Raw genomic sequence first — 22118 nt, forward strand, 5'->3', positions numbered from 1 at the left:
AAAAGTCGTCCCGACATGCACGGTCTCGACCACATCTCACATCGCAAGTAAGCCAGACAATGCCTGTTAAGGAGTAGCGTCACACATATGTGATTCTGAACATTCCAACCGACTATTTTCCGATAGACAAAAAATAAATGACAAACGCTATAGTATGGCTTCAAAATTTACAATTAGGAGGCTAACAAGTAACACTAGCAGGTAGTAGCATTGCTACGAGTATTATGCTAGGTTGCTAGGTAACGGAAGCTAACTAAAACTAGCTAGCTTCCGTTTTGGAAAAATAACTCGCTCCTTAAAAGGTTAAAAGTTTAAAGGCACGCCATCACCAAGCACTTAAGCGCTCTTTCACACACACACACACACACACACACACACACACACACACACACACACACACACACACACACACACACACACACACACACACACACATACACACACACACACACACACACACACACGCACGCAGGCACGCACGCACACACCAGGGGTTAGCAGAGAAGTACAGTCCTACTGGACCATGGATGTGCGTGTAGCTGGAGCGTTTCTCTCCCACTAGATGTTTAAAAACATCATTAAAGTGTCATCACGTTGAAGATGGCATCTGTAACTTCAGAGGAATAAGATGCCGACAATCAACCCAGAAGGCATGAAATCCATTGCCTAGCAACCTTCTCTTACAAGAGAACATCCTTGTTGTCTGAGGGCCAAATTTGGGAGTACAGGACTTCCCAAGTGGTTCCAAAACCAACTGTCAGATAGTATAAAACAAATCAGGGAGTAAGAACGAGCATTTAACACTGACGAGGGGCAGAGTGGATCCATTAACGTGGTTACAATACTTTAGCCAACTTTGTGCGGTTGAAGGGAAAGAGGAGGTTACAGCCAAAGTTGTCAAGAGAATGCAGAGTGAATGCTTTGACAAACGACAGTATTTGGCGAGGGTTGGGTGGATGGAGGGATGAAAGGAGGGCAGACTGCTGTAATGGACAAATGTAAGAGTTTTTTTATCGATGTAAGATGGGGGAAAGTCACCTTGAGGCACAGTGGTTCCTCACTTCCCCTTCTCATCATAAACGTCAGAAGCTGGCAGGCTCAAGAACCTTCTCGTTCAGAGCCAGAAACATTTCTGTTGAAAAGTGGTCATAAAATATGCAGGGGTCCCTTCGCTCCAGAGAGTGCACTGCTGGTCGGACAGGAGTGAGTGTGAGAGTGTGTGTGTGTGTGTGAGATGGCTATGCACCACTCTGGTAAAAGCACAGGGGGTTCCAGAAACAGCCTGCAGACAAACTCTGAAACTCCTTTTATAGAAACTTTTGCTTGAGATAGCTCTTGGATATGCTAATACAACCCTTGATTCATCTAAGCATTTGTCCAACAATATTTTGTATTTAAGGTCAAATAATGGTGTACATTAACAATGAAAATGATAAAAATACAAGGATATGACCTTTGGAAAATATATTCCTACATTTATGTACTGTATATAATTTTTTTTATTGCCCTTTTTAAATCCAATTCATTTGTCGGGCGGAACTGGTGGGAGCTCAATGCGGTGGCTCATAGTAAAGTAGATATTCACATCAAAACGCTCTTTTGCATGTCCAAGTAGATGATTTTGAACGACTTCTATGAATAATAATTTTAAAATCTGGACTTTACTAGTGCCACACGTGTTTCCTTTCCCTTGCAGTGTGTGTGTGCGTACGTGTGTGTGTGTAAGTCTACCAGTGTGCTGCCTACGGTACAGTACTAAAAGTTCATTTAGATGCAAGACATGTTCGATATGCAAGAATTCATTTAGATGCAAGACATGTTCGATATGCAAGAACGTCCAATAGAGCTTTGAAGTCATTAGTCCCATCATTAGCCAAGTTACGTTAAATCAAAATTACAATTCATCACCAGAAAGGGCCAATCATTTATTTGGTGATGCTTGGTGGCCATTAAACTGTACTCAGTCATTCGAAGTCACGCAGGCACACTTAATACGACTGCCGTGGTTAGCATTTAGTTTGTTGCTAAATCAGACACATCTAATTAGCGACTTGAGGGAATGCAAGGATTATCTTTTATTGTCAGAACTGACCGTGTGGGGAGTTCTAGGAGGACTAATATTTTGTCTTAGTTGTCTTTCATGATCGTAGGAGATCTCGCAGACATGCACCAATAGGTGCCAATATTTAAAATGGACCACAGGTTGTTGAGACATGAACCATCCATAAAACATCCCAAGTCAAGGGGAACCAGCTGCTCCCATGGCAGATCAAATAGAGGATCAATACATGATGTGTTCTTGAAAGGCCTAGTGGTTTTAATGCAGTGATATGGTTTGATCACATGGAGGAGACAGGAGACTATCTGGACCCTTCTGCAGGGTGGAAGAGGGAGCCTCCGTGAGCAGCTACACAACCGCAGCATATTCACTTCCCAAGAGTATGAGCGCATATGGCAATAAACAATCTCAGTAGCATTTGTACTCTCATTCTCATACAAAGAAAAACATTTTAACCAAAAAAATGTCAGTCTATACAGTCTAACCCTCTGAGAAATATTCACTAATTAAAAGAGGGGGGGGGGGGGGGGTTTGGGTTACTGCAATTACAGAATCATGCTCCATCCAATTATCTTACTTCTGTCACAGTTGCATAGACATCTGGGGGCATTATCATCTTTAAACAACACGCATCTACATCATCATCTTCAACCACACGCATGCACTCGTAATCCACGGATGGACAGTCGGTAATGGGGCGGTGGTGAGGCAGAGCAGAAAGTGCTGGATTATTCATGAAAATTGAATCTACACACATGAAGGCTTTTATAAGCCCCTGCTAGCTGGCGTGGTCATCCCTGACTCAAGCACACTGGCTACACCGGGCCATTTTGTGCTGTGGTCATGAAACCGGCCGCTCCAATGGGCTGAGCAGATGGTGCACACAGTGTGTGTGTGTGTGTGCGGCACAGACTCACGATACAGTGCCGTGTTACAAGAAGAGGGCGAGAACGCAGCCGAGCTTCCATTCACACCTTCACAGTTCTGTGTGCTTTTCCCTCTACTCTCTAATTACACTTTGTAACCCTGAACAGCATAACTGTTACACGCATGCAAATCATTGACGCGTTTTAAAACTGCAAGACAAATCACCTCCTGCTGGAAGTGGATTCTGTTCCTCATTTATGACAGCAGCTTTATTGGGAGGGTGGTGTGAGTGTGTGTGTGTGTGTGAGAGGAGGGGGGGTGACAGGGACACTTAGCCCCCTGCAGACCACCTGACAGATGGCTCAGTGTCCACCGACGACCTGACACTCTCCCCCCGCCTCCCTTGTCCTATCCTGAGCCGCTACCACACAGCTGCCTCGCTGCTCCCAGTGTTGGAGGAACAGCAGCCAAACTGGCGTTAGCCACAGTCTCCAAGTCCACGCTGAGTCTGTCAGCGAAGAAATACAATTCTGACAGGGTTTCAATCAGGACACACGTGTCACAGGCTCCTGACCTGCAGAAACACTTTGGTGCCGCGACGGCACACACAGCCGCTGAGGCTCTGGGAGAAAGTGAATAACAAGTACAGCAGCCAGCGAGACATATCCGCTAACTGTCACAATGCAGCGTGGGGAAGAGGAATGAGTGTCTGCAGAGCGGTCATCACACAGAGCGCTTATCACACAGAGCGCTCAACACACAGAGCGCTCATCCCACAGAGCGCTCATCCCACAGAGCAGCCCAGACACAGCAGCCCAGACACAGCAGAGTTTGGGAGGATGAACAGGTACATTTTGCTGCACCTTCGCAACCCGTTCTGCAAGGACATTCAAGACTAAACGTGCACACGCACACACGGACGCGTGCACGCACGCACATCCAGACATACACACAAACACACACACACACACACAAAAGAACCAGACAAAACTAGAACAATTGCAAGCAAGAACAAAACTAGAAAGAAAAAAAATGAGGAAAAGAAGGAGGGAGAGAGGGGGGAAAAAACTGCAGAAAGAAAGAACAGAGGGAAGAAACAGGCAAACGAGATAAAGGAGGGAGACAAGGAGGGAGAGCAAACAGGAAGAAAGGAAGACCAGGGGTGAGAGGATATCCCGGTCCGCAGGAAAAGGGTGACAGGGAGGAGAGGAGAGAGGAGGAGGGGGGCTGCCTTGCTACTCACAGTATCTCCAGATCACGGAGGGCTCGGAAGGCTCCATCTTCGATGCAGCTGATGTGGTTGCTGTCCAGCTGCCTGCGGAGGAGAGGAGAGGAGAGACAGGAGTCAGCGGCAGGTCTGTGAGCGCAAAAGGGGGAGGGGCCGGGGGCTACCATCCCAAAGAGGAGGGGGGTGGGGGGGGGGGGGTGAAGACGGGGGGGAGGTAGGTCGGGTGGAGGTGATGGGGAGGGGGGGGGGGGGACACACCGGCGCTGACATGCTAACCAGCGCTAAGGCAAAGCTCTCACCTCGCCGCGCTGCCTGCCAGCCAGCTGGGGGAAGAGAGAGAGGAGGAAGAGATGGAGGAGAGCAGGGGAGGAAGAAGAGAACCAACTGGCTAAAGTGGCCTGTCTGCTCTCAGCCTATCACCTCCCTCTGCACTCGCTGCCCTGTGAGAGGGAGAGAGAGAGAGGGACAGAGAGATCAAGATAGAGGGTGAGAGAGAGAGCCCATTTGGAGAGAGAGAGAGAGAGAGAGAGAGAGAGAGAGGGGGAGAGAGAACACAGAGAGAGAGAGAGAGAGAGAGCGCAGGATGCTGACTGTAGTGTGCAGCCCCCACATCTGTCTGGTCTCCGTAAATATTAATTGCATTTTCTCCCTCCCCCACTCCCTCCAACCTTTCCACCCTCTCCCTTTTCCCTGCCATTTTTTGGGGGCCGAAAGGGAGTAATTTCATTACATTAGAGCACCCAATCCATTACAAGCTTTTACTGGCCCTGTCACTGAAACAATTTCATTAAAGAAGAGGCTTCGTAAATCAGCCCCCGTCAAGACGCTGGACTCTGAGACGCTCGCCATGGCACTCATTCCTCTTCCCCCTTGCTCCCTTTTACTTTAATTTAAGTACGCCCCCCCCCCACACCCACACACACACACACACACACACCCCTGAACAACCCCTCCAGTCCTCGACTGCTGTCTCTCTCCGAAGCGAGATGAATGGAAGATGATTGGATACAAAGGGCAGACAGTCAGAAGGCTCTCTCCCGGGTCCTTTGCGTCGCAGCGGAGGCATGCGGGACATTTAACCTGTTACAGACAGACAGCGTGTGTGTATTGTCCGCCAGTGGCCATAAAGGAAGAAAAAGATCTGTCTGTCTTTAATCCTGCTCCTCCTCTACCTGTCTCCTCGGCGTATCTTCAGCCCTAATCCCTCTTTTAGCTGACAATCCCTGACGTTTGATTTGTTTTTTGCTTGAGTGAAGTCCCGGCTCTCTAAATGCAATCTCTTTATTCCTAATGCCTCTTTCCTTCTTCACTCTTTTTAATCCACGCTCTCTCTCTCTCTTGTGAGGCACCTGGTTTCCGACATGCTTTTATCAGCTCAGCAGAGAAGAGCGATTCCTCATCGTAGATCAGAGAGAGAGAAAGAGAGAGAGTGAGAGTGAGAGAAACATACTGTATGGCTGTCCTGTCACACAAAGGGATAGTTCACCCAAAATGTCAACAATATTTTATTTTGAAATGGAAACAAGGTAGACTGTCATCCAAGATTTGTTTTTCCTTTGATCATGTAGCATTTGCAGCTTTCCACTCAGTACAATCTCTAATCCTTCTACTAATTAAGACCCATGAGATACTTGGCAACTGATGGAATAAAACCCAAGCGGAGACAACCTATCAACACAGTTATTGAGATTTGAAAGGAATGTAAATCTTGCTTTGGCTTAATTAACTAAAACATCATTTAGGCCTGAAGTAATTTGTTAACTGCACCACAGTCAGATATTTAAAGAAACCCAAACAGAGATACGACCACACAAACTTCAGATGACAATGCTGCTTTCTGCTGTTTCAAAGTTACGTTTTCATAGAGATTCTGACAGCTGTGCACATTTAAACCGCTACAAGGAATAACATGACTTCTATCAATCCGAAGCAATGCCAAGGGCTATTTGTGTACGTGTGTTAGTGTGTACGTGCGTTAGTGCGTGTGTGTCTGTGCGAGTGTGTGTTTGGTGGTGATCGTGAATAGAGATCCCAAATTTAATTTCCTTCAATCCAATTACGTTGGCTCTTCAATCATCCCAGCCATAAGCACTATTGGCAGTTTAATGCCCCTATGCTGCCTCTAACCCATCAGCAGAAGCATGAAAACAGACTGGAGAAAACAGAGAGCAATAGTGGACCTACAGGCACACACACAAATACTTACGCAAAAATGATCTCACACACATGTTCTGCATAAACACACACACAGAGAAAGATGTTCGGATAAACTTTCAGCTCCGACAGAATACTAAAACAGGAACTGATTAAGTGGGGGGGATGGATGTTCATCAGTGATGACAATGTGTACACCGTGAGATTAGTGTGGTGTGTGTGTACTGCATGTCTTACGTGGACTGGTGCGTGTGTTTGCCAGCGCTCACAGAGGATGTGTGACTGTTTGCGTTGGCGTGTAGACTTGCGTGCCTGCGCTGTGCATGTGTTGTCCATGTCTCTGCACCTATTTTTGAATCTCTGTCACTGTCAGAGTGTGTGCGTGTGTGTGTGTGTGTGTGTGTGTGCGCGAGCGTGCTTGTGTGTGTGTGTGTGTGTGTGTGTGTCAAAGAGTGCAGCAGGGAAAGAAAGGCACAAAGGAGAGCTGGGGATAAATCATGATGCTCCAGTGTTCTGATTAGCATGGAGTGAGGACAGGAGTGGCTGGTCCTCTGTCTCAGAGGACTGACAGGGGAGGACAGAGATGGATGGACCTGATAACTCTCTCTTTCTCCTCACTTCCTCCAAACTGGGTGTCTCTCCGGCCGGCCGGCTGACCCCCTCCTGTTCTATCCAGCCCAGTAACATGGGCGTTGACTCACCAAATGCCACCATAAAGCAGGCGTCAAGATTCCCCATCAACAGGGAGTCAGGTGGCTGAGCGGTTAGGGAATCGGGCTAGTAATCAGAAGGTTGCCGGTTTGATTCCGGGATGTGCTAAATGACGTTGTGTCCTTGGGCAAGGCACTTCACCCTACTTGCCTCGGGGAGAATGTCCCTGTACTTACTGTAAGTCGCTCTGGATAAGAGCGTCTGCTAAATGACTAAATGTAAATGTAAACAGTAATATGATATCATCTGTACGCCTAGAAATCTCAATGAAACACCTACGGATATTATGATGAATGTGTGAGAAGGGCTTGTTGTGTACAGTTGGAGAGTATTCAGTCGAGTGGACGGTTTGGTCTTCACGCTGAGAGAGGGGACGCTGGGATTAGGGTGTAACATCAAAGGCTAAACGCCGCCATCTGCGACGACACGTCCACTGGTACGAGGCGGTCGTAAAGCAAGCAACGTATGCCAGGGTAAGTGCCCCCACACATAACTCAAACTAACTTACCCCTGAGCGTGCCGGACATAACTCAAACCAACAGCAAGCTGGCACAGCCTCCAGGCTAGGAGAGCATGAAGCGGCCAGCATTTTACAACCCCCAGGGACGAGAGACGCCCAGGTGGGAGAGGAGGGAGGATGGAGGGGGGAGGGGAGGGAGGAGGGAGGATGGAGGGGGGAGGGGAGGGAGGAGGGGAGGGATGATGGAGGGGGGAGGGAGGATGGAGGGGGGAGGGATGATGGAGGGGGGAGGGATGATGGAGGGGGGAGGGAGGATGGAGGGGGGAGGGGAGGGAGGAGGGGAGGGATGATGGAGGGGGGAGGGAGGGAGGATGGAGGGGGGATGGGAGGGAGGATGGAGGGGAGGGATGATGGAGGGGGGAGGGAGGGAGGATGGAGGGGGGAGGGGAGGGAGGAGGGGAGGGATGATGGAGGAGGGAGGGAGGATGGAGGGGGGAGGGGAGGGAGGAGGGAGGATGGAGGGGGGAGGGGAGGGAGGAGGGGAGGAGGGGAGGGAGGGAGGGAAAGATGGAGAGAGTGGGGGCCAAGGAAAGGCGGGAACAGGAAGAGAATGGAACTTTGTAGGAGTGTAAAGACGACTGGGTTCTTCTCAGCTTTCATGGAAGTGATTGAAAGCATTAAGTGATTGAGGAGAGGTTGAGACAAGGGGGAGGCACAGAGGGAGGCTGCGGGAAGCTGGCTAGAGGCTGGGGGAGAAGGGGGGCTTCCTCATGGATTGAAGCCCATGGATTGAACGAAGTCGATTGACGGACAGACTGTGTTTGTGACTGACATGTCTGATAGTCAGCAGGCTGTGTAAGGAGCTGACACGATGTCGGCACCCAGCGAGCAGTGCATTCAACATCAAAATCCCAGGTACACACACACAAACACACACGCAATTATTTCTATCTCTCCGACACATACGCATAAACGTGACCTGTGGTATGTCTCACTGGTTCAGTAACAGGCTTTGCTAATTATCCTTGCCACTTTCTTGTCTTTTTGAACAAAAGGCAGGCAGTCTAATTGCTGAGTGAGTATATGCCACTCAAGAGTGTCGTTCAGAGTCCAAATAAGCTGCTTCAGGGTACCAGGGTGAGATTAGTGTGTTTGCATTGGTCTGTATAGGAAAGTGATTGTGTGCATGTTTTTTATGCATGCACCAGGGTGTGTGTGTGTGTGTGTACACATGTCCACAAGTGTGCGTTTGTATGTGTGTGTGTGCGTTTACCCCTGGGTGCAGCGCAGTGTCCCTACAGTAGCCTGTACAAAAAGAGCATTAGGGAGAGAGAGGGGAACACGTGAGAAAATCAATGGCTGAGCCCACAGGGAGCTGTCTGAAGTTTTTCTTCGAGAAAATGGAGGAGCCGACCCTTTGAGCTAATAAATCAGGAGTCACCTTGCAGGCTGCATGTATCCTGGGAAGGAGAGGAAGGACACAAGAGGCTGCTCACGACGCTATATAACTTATAAAACATATTTTACATGCACCACATCGTTTGCAATAAAATACACGTTTGTAGCTTTGTCAATGGGTACGTTTGACTTTATAAAAGAGGAGAGACGACCCAAAAAAAAAGAATTGAGATGTAATCAGTCAGTATACACATCCATCGACAGCACTGCAGTCGTCATCTTCTGCTACTCTGACCTGGGACCAGTGCTGCAGCCCCCTTCTTGGCATGACCTCCGCAGGCCAGCACAGCACAAACACCTCCAAAAGAATCTGTCCATTTCAGAAAGCTTGGATTCAGGGGACATTGTGTTTTATTAAAATTCAAATTAAAAAAGTTTTTTCATTTAATTATACAAAAATGACATTAAAAAAATATATATTGCCCAAAAAATGTATCTAATTATCTTGAGACAGTATTTGACTACAGTACATCAACGCTTCAGTCTGTTTCAGAGGAAGAAGCGCAGCACAGAATGAGGAATGGACCAGAGCTAGGGACTGGGCTGGGTCAGAAGTGAGGTTAGAGAGAGATGCATCACTGGCCCAACCTGTGTTGCTCAATCTGGGCCAGAAAGTCTCTTTCATTTCCACCAAAGGGCTGTCTGACAGGCACAGCCAAACAGCCAGGGCCACGATAAGTTAAACACACATATTTGATATCTTGGCCGTTGCTCACTAGCACGGAGGTCAGCAAACCCTGTTGTAATTCACTAGTAGCTTCAGATGGACTGTTCACTAACACGAATGACCCTAAGGTTCATGTCCAGCTCTATGGGCATACAGTATGTGAAGCCCTCCGTGACATTACTTGGAAAAAAAGGGCTTTGTTTTGACGAATGACCCTCAGTTGAACTGGATAAAAAGGACTTGTAATTTTTTTTTCTCATGACTACTCTCCACATGTTGCTACCTCCTATCTCTTCTTCCTAGACATACAAAACTGATAGGGGATGTAGGAAGAAAGCCAGTCTAGAATGTAGCTGATATGAAAGGGAGAGTGGATCAGATAGGAAAGGAAGCCACCCAGAACCAGTCTGAAAGCTAGCCTTGGGAACTGACCTCCCCCGAGCCAGCCAGCATTCTGGCACTGATCCTTAACTCCAAACAGACATTGGATCATTACACTACAGCTTAACAACACTTTCAAGACATTTCCCTATTAACTGCAGTGAGTCAGCGATAAGACTGGGTCTGGACCATATGGTGGAGAAGGAGGAGAAGGAGATTTAGAGGGAGGGCAACATTTTGTTTATTGTTCTGGTAAACCGATTGGTGGTATTGGCTGGGAGTAATTCCTTGTTGTTGCGCCCAGGTCCACTGTTCCATCACCTAGTAATTGTGCAGTGAAATGAGGACATGTGTTGCACTAAAGACTGAGGCAAACAGTAGAGCTCCACTATAAAGTATTTGTACCTCAACTGAATATTGTATCTTTGAGGAGAAATCCCCCCAAAATGATTTCAACAATTTTCTTTCATTTGTGTGAAATCTGTTTGATGAACAGAGGACTAGCAGAACTGACATGTTTGCCAAATCAGGAAACCCTACAATTGATCAGCCAGACCATAGATTGATGCATTGACCATTAGCAGATTAGCAGGTCCTAAGTGACTGATGGGAACACTGGACATCTGTTCATACAAATTCAGTCTGGAGGTCCTTCTCCTCAGCCAGAACAGTCAAACAGGACCAGGTGTTTGTGTGCTTTTGGGATAAGAAAATGGATGCCTGCTAATTCATTGGCTTTAGGGGAAAGGAAGAGTGTGATTGGAGAGGTATGACTGGAGGGTTTAGGTACTTACAGGTTTTTGACAGTAGTGATCCCGCGAAAAGCCTTGCGTGGAACCGCCTGAATCTGGTTCTCACTCAGGTCTCTGGAAAACAAGAAATAAAGAACGTTTGTATGAAGACATGACAGGTTTCAGATTGTGTGTGTATGTATGTGTGTGTGTGTGTGTGTGTGTGTGTGTGTGTGTGTGTGTCAAGAGCATGTGGACAGAGGTGCCAGATTTCTGCTGCCAAGTAAAGAAGGTCCTCTTTGAAGTCACAAGTCTAATTGGTCAATAGACCATAAACGTCATTTCTACCTTTCTCTCCATGAGTCTTCTACTCTAAAATGTGTTTTCAATGGAAAAAACATTTCAAGATCTTTTTGTTGATCCCTCCAAGAGAAATTCATTATTCTCCAGGAAAAATTAAGCAATCAAATTTGTTTTAAGTAACTTGAGAACGCTAAACATAAGCACGCGCACACGCGCGCACACACACACACGCAAACACACTACACACCCACACACATTACTAGCCTGCCAGCTCTCGCACATTGGTTGTGTCACAATGGTTTGGGCTAAACTTTATTAGGCTGGTTTGTTTGTAGAGCCCTGCATGCAAACATAATTTGAAAACCAGAATGCAATTACTTGGCCGGGAGGATACAAATGAAGTCTGGAATATCAGATGGCCTAATCAGGGATGTCGGTCTGCCCGTCATGCTTGTAACATGTTACAGGAGACCTCGGCTGGGCGTGACCTTGACAACATTAATACAACCAATCACAAGACACAATCAAGCATGGATCCAAATATGCTTTCTGTTTCTGTCAGCTCCTATCTCTCTCCATGTTCACACCGACATCAGTCGATAAGAAAAGAAGAATAAGAGAAACGCCCCTGATTTCCACCTCGTTTGAAATATGAGCTACCACTCACCCTTTCAATCTATGGAAATTGGGTGAGGGAGCCAAGTCAAGTTTAATTAATGCAAGAGAGCTTAATTGGAGTGCTGTGTTTAGAATAACGATAAAGGATATCTAACTAACCTTGGTTTATTGCTCTTGACGTCTTCAATATCCAGCATTTGTTAGCTGGGTCTGTTTTATTTGAAAAGCGATGTGAGGCTGGATTTTCTCCTTGACTTAATATGAAAAGCATGCTCCTTTGTGTATACTTGTATAAGCATGCAGTTCTTGTGAGTACTTCACTCAAAGTGTGTGGTTCGTAACATCCACAAAGAAGTCCAACATTTGAGAAGCATAACTTCGAACGCGATGCTTCTAATTTGCAATATCGATGTTTATACCTCCGGATGTCCCACTAAGAATGCTATCCTCCTTTCATCTCCTGCCCATTCTGACAACGTCAATGCAAAACAGACGAAATCATGAAACCTTGTTTCTCTTCTCTCTCTCCTTCTCTTCCTCTTTAATTATTGTTTCTGAGTCAAAGCCTGATTGTTTGAATGTCTGGCAGGAGGAAAATTAATATGTTATGTATGGGTCAATGGGGAGAATTTGGGAGTTTAAAAGGACTTTTTGTTCATACATTTTTTATTGTTTTGTTTACTGTGTAGTATTTTCTTGCCTATTAAGGACAGAGTAAGGTAATTAAACTACATTATCTCTGTCTCCCTCCCTCTCACTCTCTTTCTCCTTCCATAAGGTAAGCCAGCATTCTATTCTGACACTCATACCATTTGCTGCTGCACTGACAAAACCTAACAAAACCAAGAGTATATTTTTGATGTATTTCTTGTATCAAAGCCACATATACAATAAATGTGTTGAATAGTTATTTGATGACAAATATTCTCTTACTTGGTCTATTACTCTTACTTGGTCTATTACTCCATAGTAGCAATAGACCAACAAAATTTTGCCTCAGAGTGCTTCCAGCCCATCCAACTGTTCTTCACTTTTCCATATATTTTTTAATCTCCTTCTAAATGTTGCGTGATAGGTGGCTGTTGTTAACAAACAAACAAATTGAACAGTTTTCCTGTGATCTGCCTGCGGACATCACACGGTCTTGTGGCCAGCTGTGTGCCGTGTGTCCTCCATGTCTCACGTTACTGAAGGTGAGTCAGTACCCAGCATTCAGAGACAAGGATACTGTCATCTGGCAGATATTGGCTTCGGCTTTGCCGGCTTAAAAGGGCACACGAACCACAAACACCCTAATATCCGTCCAGCCCACACACACAGACATGCACACGCGCGGAACGAGGAGGAGGGGGTGGGAGTCCACAAGTCTCCTGACACTGACAATCTGCTTGCAAATTTCATTAATTTTATTTTACTTTGGCCCTCCCCCTTCTCTAATTCCCAGGAAGGCAGCTATAAATCTCCTATTGATTCCATTAAAGGCCCCATGTCCAGACAACCAGACTGCACCAGAACATATTACTGATAAAAGCCTAGCAACAACACACATTCAAGGGTATCAGAGACAAGCTTGCGTGGAGGAAACGTCCTAGGGGCGGCCGAACACACAGAAACCCGCATTATACAAGACAAAGACACAAACCACTTCCACACACCATGTACAGGACACTCACGAGCACATAGAGACAGGCACACAACAAAGCAGGCTTAATGTTCGCTAGCCAGAAAGATGTATTAGCCCAATACACAGATATTGGCATCCAATGTTATGAAATTCACTTTTTCTTGAGGAAATGTTGGCTGAGATACATTACATTTTAACCTCCTCAAAATGTGTAAAAAATATATTTTACATTTTGCGGTGAGGGAGTATTATAATAATGGGCTATACCATAATTACCTGTTCCCTTTAGTCCTACATATTAAAATATCATGATAAAAACTATTTTCCCTATCATTTTGAACAGCGTTGATCAAGCATGGAATATCATTACATAAACTGCATATTCACCCGTTTTGACATTCCCCTATACCAAGCTAGTTGGCCGTTCAGTGGCTAACAATTCACATTTACAGTAGCATTAGTATTCTGACCCTCTATTAAGTGCTCTGGCATCATTTAGAGCAGTCTTATTGGATTGGGGAAGTTTCTCATATTCATCCTCCCAGACTGGAAGGGATCTTCAGGTTTTTCCACAGATTTTCTCTGGGACTCAAGTCTGGGCTTTGACTGCGCAACTCAAGGATGTTCAAAAACCTGCCCAGAAGCCCCTTCAGCTGTCTGGTCTGTGTGCTTCAGTTCACTGTCATGCTCAGAGCTAAAGATATGCCTTGACACAGTTCTTTTTTGGAGGTCCGCTGAGAGTTCCTTCTGCTGGAGCTATGCTCTGATTAGCAGCGTTTGTAATCATTGAAGAACGCTCTGGTTGGAATAGAGGTGTTAAAAAGTCGGTCATGTATCAAATGTTATCTATAAAAAATATCTTTGATCTTAAAAGTTAACTTCAGATCAATGCTATATCCATGATTAGATCTGAGCATTTATTTTCTCCATCTTTTAGGAAGGACTCATGTTTCCCTTGATATTTCTCATAGGTGGAACTGTACTGCAGTCCAGTGTGGTTACCTCCTTGTCTGACTACATTACCCATCAGCCACCCTCTCCAGAGCATGGCTGTGTCAGGTCTGTTATCTGCATGCCTAACTGAATTTCCTAATGCACATCCTGTCAGGCAGGACTGCACTTCAAGGCTTGTCAAAGGAATTGTTATGCAGGACTCTCACAAGCACACACACATCATTTACTACTAAATTCAAATACACAACTTGCAAACTCTGACTAAAAGCGTGTTAAACCACACCGTTTAGGATGTCCAACTAAAATTATTTAAAATAATTATTTAAATGATTGCCACACACAATAATACAAAATTCCACATGCTATCTTGTGGTCAATACAAACATGATACCTTGCAAAGTCACTATCCGCTGCAGATTGAAACCAGACCCATGTCCTCCGTCCACCTCAAACAGTGGGCAGAATGACCTGCTGTACCCTGCTCCCATACAGAGGAGAGAGAGATGGGAGTGGAGCTTGGAGCACACACTGCTGCCCTGTCCACCATATTAAATTACATTATTCATTTGAAGTGAATGATACTAGCCAAGTTGACCCCCATTGGCTTTAATATTACATTTAACCCTTTATACAGTGGAGTACACACATTTTCTCGCAGATACTCGTGCACGAAAAGCACACACACGGTTCAATATACATCCTATGATCCGCAGAAAAGAGGAATGAAGCAACATTTCGTCTTGAAGTGCCTCTACAATGCTGCCTGTGTCTTTTCACTCAACCTTTCATGGATGCCAAGTAATGCATGTTTTCCAAGCTGTGCGTTTGGATGAGTAGGAACATAAAACATCCCATTCATTGTCATTTTTGTCTCCCTGCATGTGTCTCCTATTTAGAAATGATAATCCGCCAGGAAGAACCCGGGCCTGATTCAGTAACAGTAGATTAGACATGTATCTGATTTATTTTAGCCTATCAAAACATAAAACCACATGTTTATGTTGAATTCCATATGCCCCATGTCAGGCAGGAGCATCACCAGAGGGTGTGCGGGTGACCAAGACCTAGCGTAGTTACAACCACGTTTTCGCAGGTGCCAAACCTCTTCACCGCTCACCAGCTCCTACAGTATCCTCGCTTCCTGGACTATGAAAAATTTAAGATTTCTGGCATCTTGGTCCGGGAGTCTCCCGCATTTCAATAGCGGCTCCCTGACGCCCGCAAATGCTGTACAATCTCCCGGAAATCGGGGATTTTGTATTTCGAGCGAGCGAGAGACTGTCTAATGGTAATTTCTGGTATAGATAGGTGCATATCGCGCATCCTGATTGCGTCTGGTGGGGGGGGGGGGTACGTCCAGGTTGAGGGGGTACATCATGCGTCTGGTGGGGGGGGGTACATCATGCGTCTGGTGGGGGGGGGTACATCATGCGTCTGGTGGGGGGGGTACATCATGCGTCTGGTGGGGGGGGTACATCATGCGTCTGGTGGGGGGGGGTACATCATGCGTCTGGTGGGGGGGGGTACATCATGCGTCTGGTGGGGGGGGGTACATCATGCGTCTGGTGGGGGGGGGTACATCATGCGTCTGGTGGGGGGGGTACATCATGCGTCTGGTGGGGGGGGTACATCATGCGTCTGGTGGGGGGGGTACATCATGCGTCTGGTGGGGGGGGTACATCATGCGTCTGGTGGGGGGGGGTACATCATGCGTCTGGTGGGGGGGGTACATCATGCGTCTGGTGGGGGGGGGTACATCATGCGTCTGGTGGGGGGGGTACATCATGCGTCTGGTGGGGGGGGGTACATCATGCGTCTGGTGGGGGGGGTACATCATGCGTCTGGTGGGGGGGGTACATCATGCGTCTGGTGGGGGGGGTACATCATGCGTCTGGTGGGGGGGGTACATCATGCGTCTGGTGGGGGGGGGTACATCATGCGTCTGGTGGGGGGGGGTACATCATGCGTCTGGTGGGGGGGGGTACATCATGCGTCTGGTGGGGGGGGTACATCATGCGTCTGGTGGGGGGGGGTACATCATGCGTCTGGTGGGGGGGGGTACATCATGCGTCTGGTGGGGGGGGGGTACATCATGCGTCTGGTGGGGGGGGGTACATCATGCGTCTGGTGGGGGGGGGTACATCATGCGTCTGGTGGGGGGGGGGTACATCATGCGTCTGGTGGGGGGGGGGTACATCATGCGTCTGGTGGGGGGGGGGTACATCATGCGTCTGGTGGGGGGGGGTACATCATGCGTCTGGTGGGGGGGGGTACATCATGCGTCTGGTGGGGGGGGGGTACATCATGCGTCTGGTGGGGGGGGGGTACATCATGCGTCTGGTGGGGGGGGTACATCATGCGTCTGGTGGGGGGGGGTACATCATGCGTCTGGTGGGGGGGGGTACATCATGCGTCTGGTGGGGGGGGGGTACATCATGCGTCTGGTGGGGGGGGGGTACATCATGCGTCTGGTGGGGGGGGTACATCATGCGTCTGGTGGGGGGGGGGTACATCATGCGTCTGGTGGGGGGGGTACATCATGCGTCTGGTGGGGGGGGGTACATCATGCGTCTGGTGGGGGGGGGTACATCATGCGTCTGGTGGGGGGGGTACATCATGCGTCTGGTGGGGGGGGGTACATCATGCGTCTGGTGGGGGGGGTACATCATGCGTCTGGTGGGGGGGGTACATCATGCGTCTGGTGGGGGGGGGTACATCATGCGTCTGGTGGGGGGGGGTACATCATGCGTCTGGTGGGGGGGGGGTACATCATGCGTCTGGTGGGGGGGGGTACATCATGCGTCTGGATTGCGTCCCGGGGGGAGGGGAGCTACCTCCCGGAAATGAGTCTCTGCAGGTTGGGATGTCTGATCTTGCTCTGCAGGTTGGGATGTCTGATCTTGCTCTGCAGGTTGGGATGTCTGATCTTGCTCTGCAGGTTGGGATGTCTGATCTTGCACTAGACAGAAAGGCGGAAGAACTCTAATTTGGGCAGAGAGGATCTCCACCCACTCCTCCCTAGGGGCCTGGACAAAAAAAAAGGGAGACATTTTGTTTCATGAAACCTGAGACACCTTCAAGCGGTGACCCTTTCCCCCCCATTCTCATTGTCTTTTCTCTCTCTTTCAAAGCCAAGCGTAGCTGTACAGTTTGTGTCCCTATCCCCGTTTCTACTGTGTTCTTACAGTCCTCTCATCCTCTCTATGTCTTTGGATGGGTGTAACATTACTCAATAAAGATGTATAAAGAGAATAATAAATATTGATCTGGGGTTGGCTCATTTTACAGTGTTTTATAGCTGGGGTTATGGCGATGATTGGAACAGCAATGTGCTCTGGATTTCTCCTCTCCCCTGCTCCACCTTTCCTCCCTCCTCCTCCTCCTCCTCTCAAAGAGGGTTTCTACTGTAATTGGCTTTTAGGACGACAGTAGCTCTTACTTAGGCTGGGTGAAGGAGGGTTTTCATTGGGAGAGTAAGAGAGGACAGGCTGACACGGAGGCAAACATGCTAGCTAGTGTATGTAAGTGTGTGTGCGCGCGCCTGTTTGTGTGATCAGTGACCTATGCTCTTTTGTAAAGCTCTCTCTTGGAAGTCGCTTTGGATAAAAGCGTCTGCTAAATGCATAAATGTAAATGATAATTTTGTATCTGCTTAGAAGTTTATCTTAGGGTTGCGCTGGTGAAGTTAAGGCTTCTTCTCTTAAGCTGTCCTCTGACTGACATTTGAAAGTATAGCGGGGCATTTGAGAGGAGGGATGGATAGAGGGATGCATATAAAGATGGATGGAGAGATAGACAGGCATCCCTTTGTACATGGTCAAAATGGTTTGCTGATCAGATCTTGGCGGTTGCCGTGGACTTTGTATGCAGCTCCTGCCAGCTTCCCTACTCTGCCCTTGCTCAGTGTCGCACACCCATCCCAAAGACTCCTTGATTTAATTAACTCTCCGCTTTATGAATAAAAATATTCCACTATTGATCACAGCAGTGCGGCGAGCGCTGACGCAGGCTATACCAGAGCGTCTGCTCGCTTCATTACACCAACCCAACCAGCCCTGCCTCGCCTCCGACACGGAGTGATAGAAAAAATAAAACTGCAAAAAAAAGTCAGCGTCTAAATCATCATAAATGGTCTCAAATGCTCCCATGGGTGTTTAAAACGCCCTACTTAAGCCATGGACATTCCACAGCGGCCCCTGAAAATGCTAGACTAGATGGAAATTATAAATGGAAATAGTTTTTTCTCTTCAGTTTCTTTTTTTTCCCAACCCCGTGTAAGTATCTATTATGTTTTGTCGATACTTTAATTAAATTGGACAGGTTAATGTGATTTACCCTGATCCATACCCTTTATGGATGTAAAAGCCTTTCTGGCTCCATGCCTGAAAGACGTTGAACAAATTTAGATGAGTTACTGAAAAAAAAGAAGGATATTAGGAGGGGATGGGTACGCGGGGTGATTTGTTATTGGTTAATTCACTTTTATTTCTCTTCTGCCATTTGGTTGAATTCTCTCTCCTGTGAGCTCTTCTGCCCGTTGGGGCCCAGCAGCATTGCAGGCTCTCAGGGACATTTATGATCGTAATAAAATGTCAGTAATAATGGATGAAGAGACCACATACGGATGTATGGACAGACAGACGATCCGAGAACTCGGGAGGATACAAATGTCCGTTTTTGCCATTTTAGAAGACTAATCTTGACCGTTTACATTTGAATACTGTGAGAACCCTAACCTTAATCTTCTGTGTGAATCAGCCAGCAGTGAGGCAAAGAAACCTAATGAACCTGCCAGGGGTGACCAAGTAGGGACGGGATGTTTTGGCTAATCAGATGACGGGAACCAAGAGATGTTTAGCTAAGTGGGTGGGAGGGCCGGTGGAGGGTGGAAGGGGTGAAAGAGCTGACCCCAGGATGGTTAGTCTTCATTATGCATCTAAGTACTTGGCTCCAATAAATGAAATGGGAGAGATCAGTAGTGAGGGGTCTATTATACATGTTCTCTACAAGTGTGTGTGATTCAGAGAGAGAGAGAGAGAGAGAGAGAGAGAGAGAGAGAGAGAGAGAGAGAGAGAGAGAGAGAGAGAGAGAGAAAGGGCATAGATAAGATAGTGTGTGTGTGTGTGTGTGTGTGTGTGTGGAAAGGGTGTTCTAATACGTCTCACAGCTCTATAAGTTAATAGGACCTCCTGCAGCTTGGAACCCGGTCTCCGTGGCAACACAGACCTGCAGTTGTGCAGATGTTTTCGGCTGGAAGTGTGTTTGTGTGTGTGTGTGTGTGTGTGTGTGAATGCTACAGCTGCTGTTGCAAGTAAAGTGAACAAAACTATGGCTGTCATCATATGAGTTGTGCTTGGGGCGTGGTAGTGTGTTCTTGTGTCTGAATGTGTAGTTTGTGAACCTTTGTCATTCAGTATGAGGTCATGTAACAGAGCGCACAATGTGCTATGAGATACAGAGTCACTGGCAGGTGCATGAGTTACAAAAGCCTAAACAGGTCAAATACTAATGACCGTACCATTGTGTCAATTAAATACAAATATGCATGGGATTGGCCGACATTATTTCAGTTTTTCTATTCATTCTCCACAACCTTTTTAAGACACTGAATCTGGCTTTCCTAATGGTCTGTTTGGTTGCATCTCGGTTAGTCTAAGGTCCCTAATCTCTTTAAAAAGGCCATAATGAGGTTAGAGCCAGTGAATGGTCAATGTCAGAGATGATTGGATAAGAGTAGAGGCAGTGGTAGTGTTTGGGGGGAGGGTGGGGATATGGTGGTCTTGTCTGGTCTCTCTCAACAAGGCATCTAACTTCAACCCTTCAGTGATCATTATCTTGGTCAGAATTCTTAGTCCGCTGTGCCAAGCAGAGAGCTTGCGACTGCTCACAATTTAAAAATCAGAAGGGTAAACATTTGGTGAAGACAGATGACTGTGATTGGATCGTGTTTTGGGAGATTTTGACACCCAGACACGTGTTTTGTGTTCTCAGTTAAGGCTGGGATTTGTAATTGTACGGAATATGCAGGTTTATAAATTTCATATAATGATTTATTTGTTTTCCAGCTAGAAAATACTGTACTTTACATTCGGGTTCTTGATTCCAGTAAAAGCAAAAGGTTTCCCCAGAAAATAGACAGTTATTTAAGTCAATGATCTTACTGGCTAATAAAAGCCATTAGCTAATGCTTGGAGTGATGGATGTTTTTTGGAATAACACACCCTATGAGATGACGCTCTGATGGCTATAATCACAATGCAGCACGATCAGCAGTATTGTTTCAATGTACAAAACCATCATAGCTCCAGCTGCATCTGATACTGTCTAATGATGAGGACCATACAAGGGACATGATTAATGCGCTCACGTCCAATTCATAATGTTGCAATCTATCCTTCACCTGCCTTCCATCTCCCTCTCCATCTAAAAACCCCATACATGAAGTAAAAATACATGAATAAATATAAGACATTTTGATATGAAAGCATTCAACAGGCAAACGATAGTGAGAAAAGATAGACAGAAAGAAGGGGGGGCTAAGTGACAGAAAGGAAAGTTCTCCAATCCAATCACCCAGCTTCACAAATCACAGAACTTGCTAATTCACAGACGCGCGTTATGAGGAGAGAGCATATGGTGTGGAGGAGAGAGATGATTTCGTAAAAATGAGAGCTGTTAAGACGATGGGGCCCCCGGGCATAAGACCTAAACCTAATAATGGAGAGAGGGTGGGGGAGGGAGGGAGAGAGATAGAGAGGGAGAATGAGAGTGGAGCGAGAGACAGAGAGAGAGAGAGAGAGATAGAGAGGGAGAGGGAGAGGGAGGAGGGAGAGAGATAGAGAGGGAGAATGAGAGTGGAGCGAGAGAGAGAGAGAGAGAGAGAGAGAGCGAGAGAGAGAGAGAGAGAGAGAGAGAGAGAGAGAGAGAGAGAGAGGGAGAGGGAGGGAGAGAGATAGAGAGGGAGAATGAGAGTGGAGCGAGAGAGAGAGAGAGAGAGAGAGAGAGAGAGAGAGAGAGAGAGAGAGAGAGAGAGAGAGAGAGAGAGAGGGAGAGGGAGGGAGGGAGAGAGATAGAGAGGGAGAATGAGAGTGGAGCGAGAGAGAGAGAGAGAGAGAGAGAGAGAGAGAGAGAGAGAGAGAGAGAGAGAGAGAGAGAGAGAGAGGGAGGGAGGGAGATAGAGAGGGAGAATGAGAGTGGAGCGAGAGAGAGAGAGAGAGAGAGAGAGAGAGAGAGAGAGAGAGAGAGAGAGAGAGAGGGAAGGAGGGAGGGAGGGAGGAGAAATGGATAAAGGGTGGGTAGAGAAAGGGAGGTTGTGGAGGATTGCCGAGTCAGGGACTTCTACCAAGGTCACGGAGGAAGCAGAGGACAGTTGTTCATGCATTTAGAAGTTTCCAGAGAAGGGTGAAGTTATTGTTTTGTACAGAAGGTTTCCTCTTACAATGTAATTGCCTTATGAGATACACTGGAGTGTTGACAATGTACCAGAATCCAGGTCATTAACATGTAATACAACCTATGAGAATGTGTTAATTGCAACCAGAGAGGAGTGTGTATGTGTGTGTGTGCATATAAAACAACATGGGCAGGGGCCGGGAGCCTCCTGGGAGCCCAATCAGCTCTGAGCTCTGTTATTGAACGTGTGTGTGTGTCCTTTCCCAAGACATGAACACATTTAGAAACAGAAGCGGCATATGTGCTTTCTCTGTACACAGGTATCAACAGCTAAAATCTCCCAAAGAGGGGTCTTTACACCAAATTATTAATGTGAAAGAGCTTTAACTTCAAGGAAACAACATGGTCAATAACACCATTAATGGTTTCATTATAGAGACTTACTGGATGTTTTGGGGCCTCACTACTACAGATTCTGTTGTATTACGAGTACCTTTGAAGATTGTGAGTC

General features: G+C 46.9%; 1 protein-coding gene across 1 annotated transcript in view; it reads right to left on the reverse strand.

Moving 5' to 3' along the window:
• Positions 1-22118, reverse strand: part of slit3 (slit homolog 3 (Drosophila)) — a 136232-nt gene that overhangs the window by 48650 nt on the left and 65464 nt on the right. The window contains exons 5-6 of the mRNA XM_062475842.1: positions 10780-10851; positions 4170-4241 (exon numbers count right to left, since the gene is read on the reverse strand). Coding sequence (XP_062331826.1) covers positions 4170-4241; positions 10780-10851 — 144 coding nt within the window. The remainder of the gene's footprint in view (positions 1-4169; positions 4242-10779; positions 10852-22118) is intronic.

The sequence above is a fragment of the Osmerus eperlanus genome, chromosome 13 (assembly GCF_963692335.1).
Source record: "Osmerus eperlanus chromosome 13, fOsmEpe2.1, whole genome shotgun sequence".
NCBI classification, from domain to species: domain Eukaryota; kingdom Metazoa; phylum Chordata; class Actinopteri; order Osmeriformes; family Osmeridae; genus Osmerus; species Osmerus eperlanus.